This window comes from Mirounga angustirostris, unplaced genomic scaffold (genome assembly GCF_029215605.1).
Source record: "Mirounga angustirostris isolate CCGP_5_RB_7025 unplaced genomic scaffold, mMirAng1.0.hap1 SCAF_17, whole genome shotgun sequence".
In the NCBI taxonomy this organism is placed as follows: Eukaryota; Metazoa; Chordata; class Mammalia; order Carnivora; family Phocidae; genus Mirounga; species Mirounga angustirostris.
The window spans coordinates 47,849,280-47,864,106 of NW_026991725.1; the positions used below are offsets into that span (position 1 = coordinate 47,849,280).

The 14,827-nt window shown below is 56.1% G+C and overlaps 1 protein-coding gene and 6 non-coding genes across 7 annotated transcripts; 4 read left to right on the forward strand and 3 right to left on the reverse strand.

Annotated features, from left to right (window-relative positions):
• Positions 1-10: 10 nt before the first annotated feature.
• On the forward strand, positions 11-83 carry TRNAK-UUU (transfer RNA lysine (anticodon UUU)). The gene has a single exon. It is a non-coding gene; the product is annotated as a tRNA-Lys (tRNA).
• Positions 84-740: 657 nt separating this feature from the next.
• Positions 741-812, forward strand: TRNAQ-CUG (transfer RNA glutamine (anticodon CUG)). The gene has a single exon. It is a non-coding gene; the product is annotated as a tRNA-Gln (tRNA).
• Positions 813-1,010: 198 nt separating this feature from the next.
• Positions 1,011-6,905, reverse strand: HES7 (hes family bHLH transcription factor 7). The gene is made up of 6 exons (XM_045888166.2): positions 6,409-6,905; positions 5,974-6,040; positions 4,919-5,371; positions 3,880-3,975; positions 3,204-3,291; positions 1,011-2,890 (listed from the first exon to the last, which is right to left on the reverse strand). Exons 3-6 carry the CDS (start codon positions 4,958-4,960, stop codon positions 2,436-2,438), a joined length of 681 nt encoding a protein of 226 aa, XP_045744122.1. The 5' UTR covers positions 4,961-5,371; positions 5,974-6,040; positions 6,409-6,905; the 3' UTR covers positions 1,011-2,435.
• On the reverse strand, positions 1,191-1,272 carry TRNAL-UAG (transfer RNA leucine (anticodon UAG)). The gene has a single exon. It is a non-coding gene; the product is annotated as a tRNA-Leu (tRNA).
• Positions 1,766-1,852, forward strand: TRNAR-UCU (transfer RNA arginine (anticodon UCU)). Its single transcript is given in 2 exon segments — positions 1,766-1,802; positions 1,817-1,852. It is a non-coding gene; the product is annotated as a tRNA-Arg (tRNA).
• Positions 6,656-6,726, forward strand: TRNAG-GCC (transfer RNA glycine (anticodon GCC)). The gene has a single exon. It is a non-coding gene; the product is annotated as a tRNA-Gly (tRNA).
• Positions 6,906-14,656: 7,751 nt separating the features above from the next.
• Positions 14,657-14,738, reverse strand: TRNAS-CGA (transfer RNA serine (anticodon CGA)). Its single transcript has one exon. It is a non-coding gene; the product is annotated as a tRNA-Ser (tRNA).
• Positions 14,739-14,827: the final 89 nt, after the last annotated feature.

Sequence of the window (14,827 nt, forward strand, 5' to 3'; positions counted from 1 at the left end):
CCTAGCAAGAGCCCGGATAGCTCAGTCGGTAGAGCATCAGACTTTTAATCTGAGGGTCCAGGGTTCAAGTCCCTGTTCGGGCGTCTGCTTTTTTTTTTTTTTTTAGGAGTATAAATCTCTTCTTGAGTAAGCGTAATATCTGTATTCCTTTAAACAAAAGCAAGAAAAAAAAAAAAGAATAACAAAAGTGCTGTTACATGACTTTAAAAAAGAACTGATAGGGTTTTTAGTTTTCAGAAAGTAGAACGAGTGAGAGTGGAGGGAAAGTAGAGATGTTTCCTGCGAATGCAAACGTTCTGGTAGGCACATTAAAGAGTAAACAGAACCAGGTGATATTAATTTTAATAACATTTTTTATTTAACCCCATGAAATCTTATCTCAACCAATATTTTTAATATTTTTAAATTATTAATGATTTTAACCAATATTTTTAAATTATTTTTAAATTTTAACCAATATTTTTAAATTATTAATGAAATTTTAACAATCTTCTTTTCAGTTAAGTGCCGTGCCTTCTAAGTATGGTGTGCATTTTACACGTCACAGCGCATCGCAGTTCGTATCTCAGGAGCTCCATAGAGGCGCCCATCGCTTCAGGTAGATGTTTTTGTTTTCTTTTCTCATTTCTCATTTTTCATTTCTCATTTCTTTTCTCATTTCTCATTTCTGTGAAGGGTAGATTGGGAGGGGCAAGAACTTCAGTATTATGTACACTCCCAGAAAAGGTCTCCCAGGAGTGGGTTCCATGGTGTAATGGTTAGCACTCTGGACTCTGAATCCAGCGATCCGAGTTCAAATCTCGGTGGAACCTTAGGTTTTTTGCCTCAACTCGTACCGTTATTTCTCAGCTTCGTGCATGAGCGTTTCTCGTCCCCCGAGAGGGTCTGAGAAGGAAAGCAAACGAAGACGCCGTCCTTTGGGCTTCCCAGACCGGGTGATCGGCGCCGCCGGCACACCATCGAAACACACGGTCGGCACTTAAAAGATAGAACAAGTTGCGCCAGTTTTGAGAGAGAACGCAGTTTCAGGACACCGTACTGCGGGCTGCCACCACCCAGGCTGTCCCGAATAGCAGGGAGGGGATGGTGCCATCGCTGAATGCAGTCCTTGTAAAAAGGAGAGACATACGTCCCATTGGAAGGGGGTTTACGAGTTCTACGGTGCACAGGCCACCAGGAAAACTCCATCTTGGCAGCGGTGGGATTCGAACCCACGCCTCCGAAGAGACTGGAGCCTAAATCCAGCGCCTTAGACCGCTCGGCCACGCTACCTGCGTGGAAACGGGTCCTCCCCGTAGTCCTCCTAAGAGACTAGAGGGGCGAGACAGGCTCGCGATGACTCTACTAAGTCAGCGGGCCCTCTTTGGAAACCCCAGACCCGGGAGCAGCGGACGGCGAAACAGACAGGGCGGAGGAAATAGAGACACACCGACATTTGCAACGAAAACAAGTTTATTTTCGTGGGTGGGGCCACATCTGGGAGTGGGGTGCGCCTGGGCCGGAAGCATCCCCCAAGCGGGCAGCCGGAGCTCTGTACTCGCTCGCTCCTGCTCGGTTGCTCTCCCTCCCGGCCTCTTCCGCCCGTGCGCGCCCGCACTCCCACCTGGCTCTCGTGCCTTTGGCCCGCTACCTCTCCCCGGCAGGCCTGCGAGGTCCCAACCACGCGCTCCTGGCCCACCCGCCCAATCCCCTCACACCCCTCTCCCTCCCCGCCCCTTGCGCATGCTAGTACCCGTAAGCCGTCAGACGCCGCCGCCCGCCAGGTGGCTCTGTGGCGCAATGGATAGCGCATTGGACTTCTAGTGACGAAAGAGCGATTCAAAGGTTGTGGGTTCGAATCCCACCAGAGTCGATTTTATTTCAATTTTTTTTTTCCCCTTCCTCTTTATCCGGCTTTTCCTTAAAGGTTCCCATCCCTTCTCCCCCTACCCTATTTCAGTGTTCTCCACCTGGTTTCAGCTTCAACCTCAGTCTCCGCTCTGCTCTCTTCTTTACTTACCTGTCTGCCCCGGGGCTTGGGCCATGGAGAGCAGGACTGGGAGGGGCGGGAGACAGAAGGAAAGGGAGACAGAAGGAAAGTGGGCGTGGACGCCGACATAAAGGCAGGCCCCTGGCTCGGGGACACACGGGGATTTAATAACCACTTTATTCCATGCACTAAGGACTCGGGAAGGTACCGGGGCTGGGCCGGGGGCAGAGAGGGTACAATCCTAGATGCAAGGTGGGGGGGGGGCAGGGAAAAGGGACAGGAACCAGGGAAATATATATTTATATAGATACTCTAATATAGACCACATCTCACCCGCGCGCTGCGCCCGCGCGCCCCGCCGCCCTCCCCAACACCTGCTAGCCCCGACGCCCGGGTCCCTCTGCTGCCCTCGGGCTGGAGTCTCTACCTCACCCCCAGCCCCCGCCCCCGCCCCACCCCCCAAAGCTCAGGGCCAAGGTCTCCAGAAAGCGGGCGGCGGGGGCGGCGGGGCCTTGGGCGCCCCGTCTTGTCTGTGCGGCGGCGGCGGCGGCGGCGGCAGCAGTCCGGTGAGGGGCGCCGGCGCGCCGGAATCCCCGGCGCGGGGCGAGCAGGGGGACGGGGACCAGGCGCAGCGCGGGCTACGGGGGCCCTGGTGCACTGGGGGGCGCTGGTGCAGCGCGGGGCCGGGCGCCGGGGCGGCGGGGTCCAGCGGTGGGCGCGGCGCTTGGGGCCTCGCATCTACCGGCTCCGGCCGGGGCGGCTTGGGGCGCAGGTAGCCGTGCAGCGCGGAGAAGAGCTGGGCGCGGGCGGCCGGGCTGGCGTCGTGCGCGAAGGCCGCCAGGCGAAGCAGGCACTCGCGGAAGCCGGACAGGTAGCAGCTGGCGAGCGCCTCGGCGTCCTGGGCTGGGGACCGGGGAACCCCTGGAGCCGCGGCGGCGGGAGCACCGGCGGGCAGGGCAGGGGCCCAGCAGGGGTGAGGGAAGGGGCGGGGCGCAGAGATACCGAGGCCCGACAGACGCACAGACAGAGACAAGAAGCCAGATGGACGGACAGAGGGAGAAAATGAGGGAGACACAGAGACAGACACGCGCGGGTGTTATTAACCTCGCCTCGGAGCAGAGCCTACCACTCCCCAAGCCCACCGTCCATCGCAGGGTCCGCCCCGTCTACCCCGGTCCCCGGGCCTCCGTGAATCCCCCCTCCCGCCCTCCGCTGCCCCACCCCCGCGCTGTACCCGGGGGCTCCACCCGGCTTCGCTCCCTCAAGTAGCCCACGGCGAACTCCAGTATCTCTGCTTTCTCCAGCTTCGGGTTGCGGAGGTTCTACAGACGGGAGGGGGAGGGCGCAAAGACAGAGAGGGGTGGGGAGAGAGGGGGAAGTGGCAGGGGGAAGAAGGGAGGGCGGATGCGGGAGCTAGGGGTGCCCCCGATCGCGTGTGCGCGCTGCCCACGGAGCGCGCGACCGAATGCGGAGTGGCGATGACCAAGGACGGTCCTGGGAAACCTTGAGTCTACACCGTCCAACCCGAGGGGATGAAACCAACCCACAGGGTGAGGAGGGGGTTTGAAACGGCAAACCCAGGGACGGAAATGAACCACCCTGCAGGCTGTTTTGAGGGGTGATGGGGGAGGAGGAGCGAGCGCTTACAGACCTAGAGGTTGAACACGGACCGACCCTGGGAGTGAAATTTACAGAGCCGGGTGTGAAACTTACAGACCCGAGGGGTGGCCATGAAGATCGCGTTCTGAGAGCGAGAGGGGGCTCTGGGATGGGTTTCCAAGGGCGGGACTCGGGTCAGGATGCCTTGGCGCCCGGGTCGCCAGTGCAGCGTGTGTCCCCACCCCAGTGGGAGGCCCTGGGTCGCGAGGACGGGATGCCGGGGACGCTCCGCGGGCGGTGGAAGGACTGACCTGGTCCCGGGTCCGCTCCAGCAGCAGCAGCCTCAGCTCTTCCAGGCTGCGGTTGATGCGGTCCCGGCGCCGCTTCTCCACCAGCGGCTTCAGCATCTGCGACCAGCAGGAAAGGGAGAGCGGGCCGACCGGACCGAGACTCAGCGCGGCCGCGCCGGCGTTCTGATCCAGCGGCTGGGACAGTCCCGCCCCCACCCCTTCCCGGACCCCCCAACGAGGGCCTAGGGCCGGGCCCACTGGGTCCCTCTCCGCTCCCGCTCCCAACGCCCCTAGGGTCAACGTCTGTAGCTCGCCTCCTCTCTCTCCCGGGTCTTCTGCATTCTCCTCTCTCAGTCTTGTCCTCCCTCCTCCCCTCTCTGTGTCTCTCCTTCTCCTCCTCCTCTTTTCTTTCTACGTCTCCGTCTCGTGCAGTCTCTCTGTCTCAGTGGAGAACTTTGGGGGCCCTCTTTGCGCCCAGACACGTGGCCCGCAAGGTGCCGGGCTCTGAGTCGGCGGCCCTGAGTGTAGAAAGGGAGATACCCAGCGCGACCGCGCCTCCTCTTCTCCCTCTAACCCGTCTATGCAGTCACATTACTCTACTGGTTCTAAAAGCTGCCACCCGGTCTCAGGCCTCTGGAACCAGTGCATTCCGGGCCTTCTCTATGAGGCTGCCCTGGGCCAGCTCTGGCTCACCGAGCGCGTGGAGCAAGTGCCTAGCCTCTCCGCTCTTAGTTTCCACCCGCCTCCCTTAGCTCTGTGCTCCCCTTGCTTATTTCACTCAAATTCGTGCCCCCTCCCACGCCCTCCAAGCCGCAAGGTGCCACATCCCATTACCCAAACCCAAGACCTCTACTTCTGCCGCCCACGCAGCTCCTGCCCTGACTCTGCCCCCTTCTTCATCCTTTCAGCTTCCTTTCCACCTCCTGGCTCCTTGGGTCCCCCACGCACCTCTCCCCCTTCCAACCCTGCGCCTCCAGGCTTTTCCCTTCCCCCGGGGTCTCAGGGACCCGGTCCCCTGACCGGACCAAGGACCTCCGCTCCCTCCCCTCCCGCCTCTCACCTTGGGGCCGTCCCTATTCTCGGCTCGATCCCGAGTGACCATCGCTCCTCCGGACCCTGGTGTGGACCGAGCCCCTGCCCGCCTGGCGCCTTATATCCCGCAGGCTCCTGGGTTGGGGGGGGGGGTGTAGGACCCGGACCCGCCCCCTTCGGCACCCGGATCCCGCCCGGCGCGGCCCGGGGCACGAGGCTCCCGGAAAGGGGAGGAGCGCAAGGGGGAGGGGAAGGAGTGGAACTGGCCTGGGAGTGTGGGAAATGAGGGGCCAATGCAGCATTGGCTGGTTTAAGTCCCCTAAGGCTGTATAATGAGGTGGAACCCGGCTGAAGGGAGGAGGTTATTAGGGGGAGAGGGAGTTGAGGTGATTTGGGACAGGACTCAGGAATGAAGTTCAGAGTCCTCCCCGCCAACCACCATTCGCAGCTTTCTTGGGAGCTCTCCGTTTCCCCACCGACTCTGAAATAAGAGATAGCATCCCTCAGCCCCCAGACTGGATCTTATACACCTTCCCCCAAAATCCACCTCCTAATTGGGTAAGGGAGTGACCTGAGTGTGCTGGGTGAATCTGTCTAATGCACCTGGGGCGAAGGAGCCGCTCTGTGAGATCTTAGTGAATCTTACTCCATTCCCCCAGCACTACGCACACCTGGTGTGGGCTTGGGTCGTTCATACACACATAAGCACTACAGGCCCAGCTTACCCTTACAGGAGCGAGGCGGAAAGACGGGTGTTATCAAGTAGCTATTATAGAGCAGAGTGAAGCAGGTGCTGGGAGAGGGTCATACTGACCCATGGCTGGACTGGGGAGGAGCGGGACCCTCAAGGAAGAGGAAGCAAGGCTTTGAAGCATGGGCAGGGGGTGGAGAAACCTTCCCACTTAGAAGTATTTGATTCAAAACTAATTATAGGAGGTTCCGGCGTATGGTTTCCAGGACACCTGACATAAGTCGTGCTCCCGCTGCTTGCTCCTGGGGACCCCTCCAGCCCATCGGGGAGCAGGGAACAGGCCGTTTTCTTAAAGGGACAGGAAAGAGATACAAAAAGGGATCAACACCCACCTCAAACCAAGAACATGACCCTCTGCAGAATGGTGCGTGAACGCTCGGAGGCTTCCAGATAAAGTGTCTGAGAAGACAAAATCAGAGATTTCACGGGACAGCCAGACCGCCGGGGACAAGGACACGGAAAGACAAGGTTGCAGACCGAGTCGGAAGGTAAGCTGCGGAGTCAGAGGCCGACGAGGCTCTCCGAGCCCTCCCAGGGCCTCTCCACACCTTGGGGTTTTGTTTTGTTTTGTTTCACGGAGTCTGCCTTGCCAAAGCCCGAGCCTGGAGACACACAGACCTTGGGGAGGGCGCTCCCATTTGGGATCAGGGCCGCCAGCACATCCCACCTCCCCCTATCTGGGCCAAATGGGAGCGCAGATGTGTGGCCCCAGCAGCCCCCCTCGCCCCCCTCCTTGGGAACCTGCGCTCGGGCTGAGTTTTTCTCACCTGCACGCGAGGCTCGGGGCCTCGGGCTGTTCGCACCCGGGTGTGGGGCCGCCCCTGGCCATATGGGGCGACTTTATGGCCGGGTGGCCGGATCCGGGCGGGAGGAAGCATGGCCTGGCGCTCCACCCACGTCAGCTACTCGGGGGCCACTCCTCCGCCGAGCCCCTGGCCTACACCTTCTGCCTGACCCCGGCCGCCTCCACCTCTTACAAGCTCAGGTAGGGTCAGTAAGGAGCAGCTGTCGCCTGCATTGGTGGTTCAGTGGTAGAATTCTCGCCTGCCACGCGGGAGGCCCGGGTTCGATTCCCGGCCAATGCACTGCTTAACCGTTTTTTTCATTTTTGTTTTTTCTTGTCCCCCAGTAGGGGAGAAGTCTGATGAAATGTCCAAGAAGCATCTGTTTGACATTCTTAGCAAATATTAATACTCAACTTTTTTACCCTATGGCAGAGTTGGAGGCTCTGGATCCAGATCCGGATTCTCAAGGTCCTCCCACTCCCGTCCTCCCAGCCCGGGGGTCCTGCTGCCTTCCTCACCCCTCCCTCCGCCCCCCCCCCCCCCCCCGGCCCCGCACCTCCGCAGGCGTGACCCTGAGAAAGGACACGCTGCTCGGATCCCTGCCCCGGGGGTCCTCCCACCCTCCGCGGGGGAGGGGCGGGGCCTTTCCGCCCTACGCGCCCCAAGTCCCGGGCTCTTCTGGCCCTTTCTCTTCCTCGCTCGCTCCCTCCTAGTTTCTGTGCTCTCTGAAGCACGCCTGCTTTTTCTAAGTCCGTGGGTCCCGGCCTTTTGGTTCCGCCGTCTTCCTGTGCCCCCCGCGGCCCCCTCGGGGGCTCTATCTCTCCAGGTGTCTTAGCAGCGTCCGCGCGGTCTCGTTGGGTCTGCACCTGTGTCGGTGCGTCTCTAGCTCCGGGCCTCTGCGGCCCGCGCGGCTCGTCTCCGGCGCGCCTGGGTCTCTGACCTCTCGCGGTCTCTCCGGGTCTCTGTCGCCTCCCGGCACTCTGCGCTCCCACGCTCCTGCCAGCCCCTGGGAAGCTCGCTCACACCTCCGAGCCCCCCGCCACCTCCCCGCCCGTCCCTTCCCGGCCGCTTTGATCCCGCACGCGTCGGGCCGGCGGGCGGCCGGGCGCCCTCGCCAGCTGCCGCGGCCACTTGTGAGCCGGGGGAGGGGGGGGGGGGGGCCTGGGGGCGGGGGCGACCCCGACCCCCACCCCTCCCGCCGTGCCGCGCCGCTGCCCGGCCTCCTGCGGGCCCGGGTCTCTGGTTCGCTGAGTCTGGGTCGCTCTCCGGAGCTCGCCCTGGGCCTGCTCGGCCTCCGCTTTCTGCCTCGGGTCTGTTTCAGTCCGTTTCATCTGGGGGTTTCCTGTCGCTGGATTGTGTCAGGACGCGGAATGCTCTCTTCGCTCCTCGCAGCCGCGGCCGTGGCTCCCAGCAGGAAACTGTACGACAATCTGGGCATCTGTCTGTCTGCGAGTGTTACTCACTCAGTCGATTACTCTTGGGTGCCCAGTATGGGTAGGCACTCAGGGTGCACTGGTCTGGGCTCTGCTGAAGCTACATTATGGTGGGAGGGGAGTACAGAAAATAACTAAGAAAGCAGAAAATAACATAACACGGTTATTAGGCTGGTGGGGGTGGGGGGCGGGCAACCGGCCGGGGCAATGGCTTGAGAGTGAAGTCCTGCTTTCTTTACTCGGGGTGGTCAGAGACATCCTCTAGGAAGAGGTGATATTTCAGCCCAGCAGAGCCCGCTGAAAGCAGGTGACAGGCGCGGCAAGTGCAAAGGCTGTGAGGCAGGAATGGACTTTGCTGGTGGGAGCTAGAGAAAGAGGGCCAATGTCCCTGGGACCGCGGATTTGGGGTGCGGCAGAGATAAGAGGGAGAGGCGGGCATGGCCCCATCACACAGGGCTTTGCAAGCTCGGCAAGGACTTTGGACTCTATTCTTACGTGCCAGGGGAAGCAAGTGGAGGGTTTTAACCGGGAAAGTCATGGTCACTGACTTCTCTTTTAAATGACCACTTTGGCTGCTGTGTGGGAGATCATTTGGGTTGCTAGAGCAGCCTTCTAGGCAAGACATTGATGGTGGCCTGTATCAGGTGGAGGCAGCGGAGACAGAAGTGAATGGGTTACTTCTCGGTGTTGGGCTTAAGTAACTGGCTGGATGATGGTGCCTTTTACTGAGATGGCAAACGCCAGGGGAGTGGAGCTTTGGGAAAAGTTTGGAGAGACAGACCAAACGTTACGCTCTAGTCAGATTAGTTGAGATCCCCTTAGACATCCAAGCGTCTATGGGATGTATGAAGTTGGGGGTCAGAGGTGGAGGGTAAGTGTGGGGGTGTCCCTGGGAGATAGATGGCTTTAATGCTATGAGACTAGAGCACCCAGGGAGAACGTGTGGAGAGAGAAGAGAGGGGCTGAGCAAGGAGCCCTGGGACTCCCCCAAGACTTACAGGCTGGTCCGAGGAGCAGGAATTGGCAAAGGAATCTAGAGTGATCGGGAAGGTAGCAGAAAAGCCAAAGGAGTGGGAGCTTGAAAAAGAGGGCCAGTGTCCCTGGGACAGAGAATTTGGGAAACCAGGATAACAGCGAGTCTATGAAGGAGGGAGCCACTGGTTCTAGCTAAGCTCCTGGGAGGTCAAGTAAGGACAAGAGAGCGAAGCGACCATCAGCTTAGCATCTTGGACGTCACTGATGACCTGGGCAGAGGGGCACCTGAGCACAGTCCCGTTAGGGTGGGTTGATGGAAGAATGGGAGGGAAGGCATGCAGACAGCAGCTGTAGACATCTCCAGCAAGTTCTGCCATGAGCGATGAGCAGAACCGTCTGTGGCACATAGGGGCGCGGACCATCCTGGAGGCTGAAGGGAGCAGCCCAGGGAGGGGGGCAGGGAGGAGGATGGGGGCTGGGCAGTAGACTCCTGTGCCAGGCAGAGAAATCAGCCTCAGGTAGTAGGGAAGGCTCCTCACCCACAGGCAGATGGGGGGAGACAGAGGGTGCGGGTCAGTTGGGGTGCAGGGAGAATGAGCCAGGTTCTCCTGGTTGCTCTCATTTCCTCAAAGAAGAAAGAGTCCAGCTCGCTGCTGGAAGGGAGAGAGCTCAGGTCGTTTGAGGAGAAAGAAGGTGTGAAATGTTCATTTTGGAGAGTAGGAAAAGCCCCGTGGGCTAGAGGAGTAGGATTTCTAGGCAGGTTGAGAGTCCATTTGAGATGTGGGATCAAAAGTTTCAAGTGCAGAGGCCAATTCACCAAAAGCTAATTCAGTTTATGCTTCAGGACCCCCTCGCTTGCACTGACTCCTGGCGGGGGGGGGGGGGGCTAGCAAATGTGTTCACATGGCCATGTGCTTCTATAAGATTGGCAAAAGTAAGATATTTCAACTGTAAACGGTGAAGACCGCTGTCTCTTCCCACTCTGCCAGCCTGTCACTCTTTCCCTCTGGGGTTGGAGTGGCTGCTGCCATTTGGGGATCCAGTTCCGGGAAAGGGGAGCTGGAGAGACATACAATGTACGGTTTCGTGGGATATGTTGAGGTGGTTCCCAATGACTTCCACGTATAACGGGTTAGCCTGGCTACCCTGGTGTGGGAATGAGTTCCAGGAAGTTGCCATCACCTGTGTCCGTCACCAGGCCTTGTGCCATGAAGGAGCAAAGCCAGGGGGGGCACACGCCATACGAATGGGTCCAGTGGCTCTTGTCACTATAAGGACGTGGATGGTGGAAACAGAACCGGTAGCTAGTCTGTAGAAAGTATCACAGAGATGTGCAGGCTGCTCATTAATGCAAAGAAGCTGTAGTTTTCTGGACTTGGTGACATGGGTCACGCTTCAGTCAGCGTTTCCAATTTGTGAGTTGTGATCTCTCTACAAAACCCACCTTAGTATGATTTTCTTTAAAAGCCCCCCTCCCAGGGCGCCTGGGTGGCTCAGATGGTTGAGCGTCTGCCTTCGGCTCGGGTCGTGATCCCGGGGTCCTGGAATCGAGTCCCACATCGGGCTCCCTGCTGGGCGGGGAGCCTGCTTCTCCCTCTGCCTCTGCCTCTCTCTCTCTCTCTCTGTCTGACTCTCATGAATAAATAAAACATTAAAAAAATATATATATAAAAAAAAAAGCCCCCCTCCCAAATTATAGACACATCAAGCCCCCAAAACCTGAGGCCAGTTGTCCTGGCTGCACGATTTTCTCCAGCAGGGTTTCCTGTGCAGATATGAGGCTGAGAGACCACCCTCCAGGCGGATGCCCAGTGTTTCTGAAGGTTTGGGGTGGGGGGTCTCTGTGCGGCCTCCAGGCCTCTGTCAGTATGGGCCTGGGTGCGGGTCCCGTGCATATGGTGTGTGTATGGGTGTCTGGGCCTCTTCCTGGCCACCGCCATCTCAACAGCGACCGCATCTGGGCTTGGGGGAGGGGAGCTCGTGTCCCACACGCGCTGGGCCCCTAGGGAGGCGGGAGGCACGGCCAGGAACTGAGACAGCGCAGCTGGTGGAGTGTCCCGAGCTTCCCCTCCCCCGCTGGGACGTCTCCCCAGGCCTGGGTTCCAAGGCTCAGCTCCTCCCTCTTTGTTCTTCAAAGGGGAGGCTGGCTTCCTGGGACCCCCTGGGTCCTGGGTAGGGGGAGTTCCTGGAGGGTTGGGTCTTGGGGGCTTGGGAGTTGGGAAGTAGGAGGACCGGGCCGCCCCCTGGGGGGGGGCAAGGGATGAATCAGGGTAGAAGACCCCAAAAAACCCAAAACAAAACAGGATAATCCCCACCCTCACTGGCCAGACGGTCTTGTAGGGGAAACAGTCACAGGAACATTAAGCAAAACGTATTTGTCAGGTGGTGGTTACGTGCTTTGGAGAAAAGCCAGCAAAGGAGCGGAGAGTGGGAATTGTAATTTCAGAGGGTATAATCAGAGCCTTAGGACTCACTGAGAAGGTGAAATTTAAGAGGTGAGAGCTACACAGGAGTGCCTCGGGGAAGAGCTCTCCAGGCAGACACCAGGCAGGAAAAGTCTTGAGGGACGACATGCCTGGCTTGTCAAGGAGGGGATGGCGGCACCGGACGAGGTTGGCACGGCCAGAGTTGAGATCAGAGAGATAAAGGGGGGGCAGGGCCTGATCACCCAGGACCTTCTAGAAGGTTCCATGGACTTTGTCACGATTCACCCATTTCTGAAGGAGATGAGAGCCCATTGGAGGGCTCTTCCACCCCCTACCTCCCACCCCCACAACTAGCTTTTTTTGTTTTGTTCTGTTTCTAGCACTTTTAACACTATAGTACAGTTATCAATATCAAAATTAATATAATAACATTATTTAATTCTCCAGTCCATATTCAAATTTCCTAAAGTGTTTCAGGGATGTCCTTATAGCTCTTTTGTCCTGATTCAAGAGCCAGTCCGGGATCACGTGGTTTTGTCTCACTCCTAGGTCCTTTCAGTCTCATTTAATCTGCAAGAATCTTCGCTGTTGATCTTCTCGGTTTTGAAGAGTTCAAGACCATTATTCTGTAGAGTGTCCTTCTGTTTGGCTTGTCGGATGTTTCTTCACGGTTAGAATCAAGTTAGAATCACCATAAGTAGTGATCAATGGATTTAGCAAAAAGATTATGTCTTTTTGGCGGGGACATCACCACGGAAGTGACACCAGGTCCTTCTCGGTCCTCCGTGTTGTCACGTAGGAAGACACAGGTCAGTTTGCCTCAATAGTAATACTGTCTTCGGTCACGTGGTTAGATGGTGTTGGCCAGGGCTGTCCGCCGGAACGTTATTATTGGCCCCCTCCCGAGGAGTAATTAATGTAATTTGTGGGAAGATACTTTGAGACTCTTCGCTACTTACGGCCCCATTAAGGTTCACCCTCTACTTGAGTATTCATTGATGATTTCTAACTCCATATTTATTAGTTGGCAGTTTACTGTAAAAAGAGCCATCCCCTTCCTTCCCATTTTATTTATTTATACTGATATGAACTTTGGAGTCTTAACTGATTTAAGGAATTATAATCCATCACAATCACTCCTTATTTTAATGCTTGATTTGTCCCAGATTTAGCCAACGGGAGCTCCTTTAGCTGTAACCCTTAGCTGTTATGTCTTTTTTTTTTTTATAGGTACCCAAAATTCTTTGAACATTACTTTGCTGTGCAACAAAGTGTTCCAAGAGCATCTTATAATTCCCTAACTGAAGCCCTGGAATCAGCCTTTTTTCCTAGGAACCCTGGTTCATTTTTTTTTTTTAAGATTTTATTTATTTACTTGACAGAGAGAGAGAGAGACACAGCGAGAGAGGGAACACAGGCAGGGAGAGTGGGAGAGGGAGAAGCAGGGCTCGATCCTAGGACCCTGGGATCATGACCTGAGCCAAAGGCAGACGCTTAACTGACTAAACCACCCAGGCGCCCCGGCCCTGGTTCATTTTAGAGGAGAATGGTATTTAGTAACCAAGATCTGGTCACTTGTGTGCTTATTGCTATTTGTGTATCATTCCTTCTAGGCTTTCTCAGTGGAAAGAGCTAGGAAATATATATGTATATATGTATGTTTGTTTATGTTTATGTACGTATGTTTATATGTCACTAGTTACAAACCATGAATTCATATTGCTATCCCATGGAAGATTTTGAAGAGAGGAATGACAGATTCCGATTTATGTTTTGAAAGGATCACTATGCCTAATGTGTTCAGAGTAGACTGCAAAGGAACAAGGAAAAGAAAGGAAGCAAGGAAATAATCTAGGGGCTGTTGTAATAATCTCAGTGAGAGATGTGGGTGGACCAGGGTGTAGTGGTGACATGGTGATAAGTAGCCAGGTTTTTAACATGTTTTAAATAAATTCCTGACTGCGTGTGTGTGTGAGAGAGAATCAGGGATGATCCTAAGGTTTTTAGTCTGACCAACTGAAGAAATGGAATTTTCCTTTCCTGAGATAGAAGATCTACAGGTGAAGCTCATTTCAGGGGGAAGCCAGGAGTTGGTTTGGCCATTTTGTTTGTGATTAGATATCACAAACGGAAACGATATTAGATATCCAAGCAGAAATGATAAGTACATAATAGTATATATGCATCTATAATTCAGGAAAGAGTTGTGGAGCTGGAGATGAACATTTTGGATGTATTTATGTATTATTAGTTGATATTTAAAGAGATCACTAAGGAGGGAGTATAGATAGAGAAGAGGTTGGAAAACTGAGCGGTGGGAACACTTTGACATTCAGAGATCCAGAAGGTGATCATCCAGCAAAGGAGTCTGTGCATGAGCTGCTAATGATGGAGAAGGAATATCAGAAGAGTTAGGGTGTCCCAGAGGGCAAGTGAAGAGAGCGTTTCTAAGGGGAGGGTAAGCATCCATAAGTAGAGATCAATGGATTTAGCAATGCACCGTCCTTTGGTAACCTGTTAACAAGAGCACCTTGAAGAATGGGGTGGGGGGAGGGTGGGCACTTGATTAGAGAGGGTTCAAAGGAGAACGGGAAGATGGAATTGGGGGAGAGTAGGTATATGATAACATGTTTTGCAGAAGAGGGGAACAGAGAGACGGAGTGGGAGCTGAAGGGGGAGGTGTGTGGTGTCAGGGTCGTTTTTGTTGTTCTGCTTGTTCCAAATTGGAATACGTTTCAGTATGTGTGCAGGCTGGTGGGAGTGATCCAGCTAGAGAGGAAAACTGATGGTGCAGGAAGGAGAGCAGGGTCCTTGAGCCCTTGTGGGCCGGGGAATGGGAGATCTAGTAAGTGCAGGGGTTGGCCTTGGTTAGGTGGAAGGTTCGTCTACACCACTGAGGGAAGGGAAGAGCATGTAACCGCAGACAGGTAGGCAGTCAGGTAGGTCGGCAGGTGCGATTGCGGATATCGATGGGGCAATCTCTCCAGAAGGCCTATTTTCTCAGTGAACCAGGAAGGCCGAGGGAGGAAGGGACTCGTGGTTCGGGGTGACAAAAGGGATGAAACAGTCGTATGGGAGACTTGCAGGGGGGAGGGATAGGGGGGATGTAAGACGACTGCCGAAGAGCCCTGAGAAGCCATCCGGGTTCTAATCTAGCCATCCGGGTTTGGGGACGTGAACAATTCAAATTAGTAGTTAAGTGACTTTTACAGGACACACCCATGGGAGGAGGCGCAGGTCTGAGCGTAAGGCCCGCAAGGGGGCGCTCGCGGGCTGGTCGCGGGTGGCGGAGGCCCCCGGGATAAATGCGGTATCTTCTCCAAGGGAAGGAAGCGCTAGGAAAACAAATGGCTTTCTCTCTCCAAGGGCAGTAACGCGCGTTCCCAAAAGTACACACGCTGTGAGCAGGATTCGAACCTGCGCGGGGAGACCCCATTGGATTTCGAGTCCAACGCCTTAACCACTCGGCCATCACAGCCGCGTGCGGCTCGGGGCCTGCGCAACTATAGCTGCCTATCAACGGGCCCGCCTCCCGCCGGCCCCGCCCCTCCGCCTCGGGACGTGTGT

Excerpts from the sequence above, each read along its gene's own strand:
- HES7 (XM_045888166.2), bottom strand. The coding sequence starts at position 4,960 with ATGGTCACTCGGGATCGAGCCGAGAATAGGGACGGCCCCAAG. Across the intron at positions 3,976-4,918 it reads AGAATAGGGACGGCCCCAAG|ATGCTGAAGCCGCTGGTGGA; the intron begins GTGAGAGGCGGG and ends TGCTGGTCGCAG. Across the intron at positions 2,891-3,203 it reads AAGCCGGGTGGAGCCCCCGG|GGGTTCCCCGGTCCCCAGCC; the intron begins GTACAGCGCGGG and ends CCGCGGCTCCAG.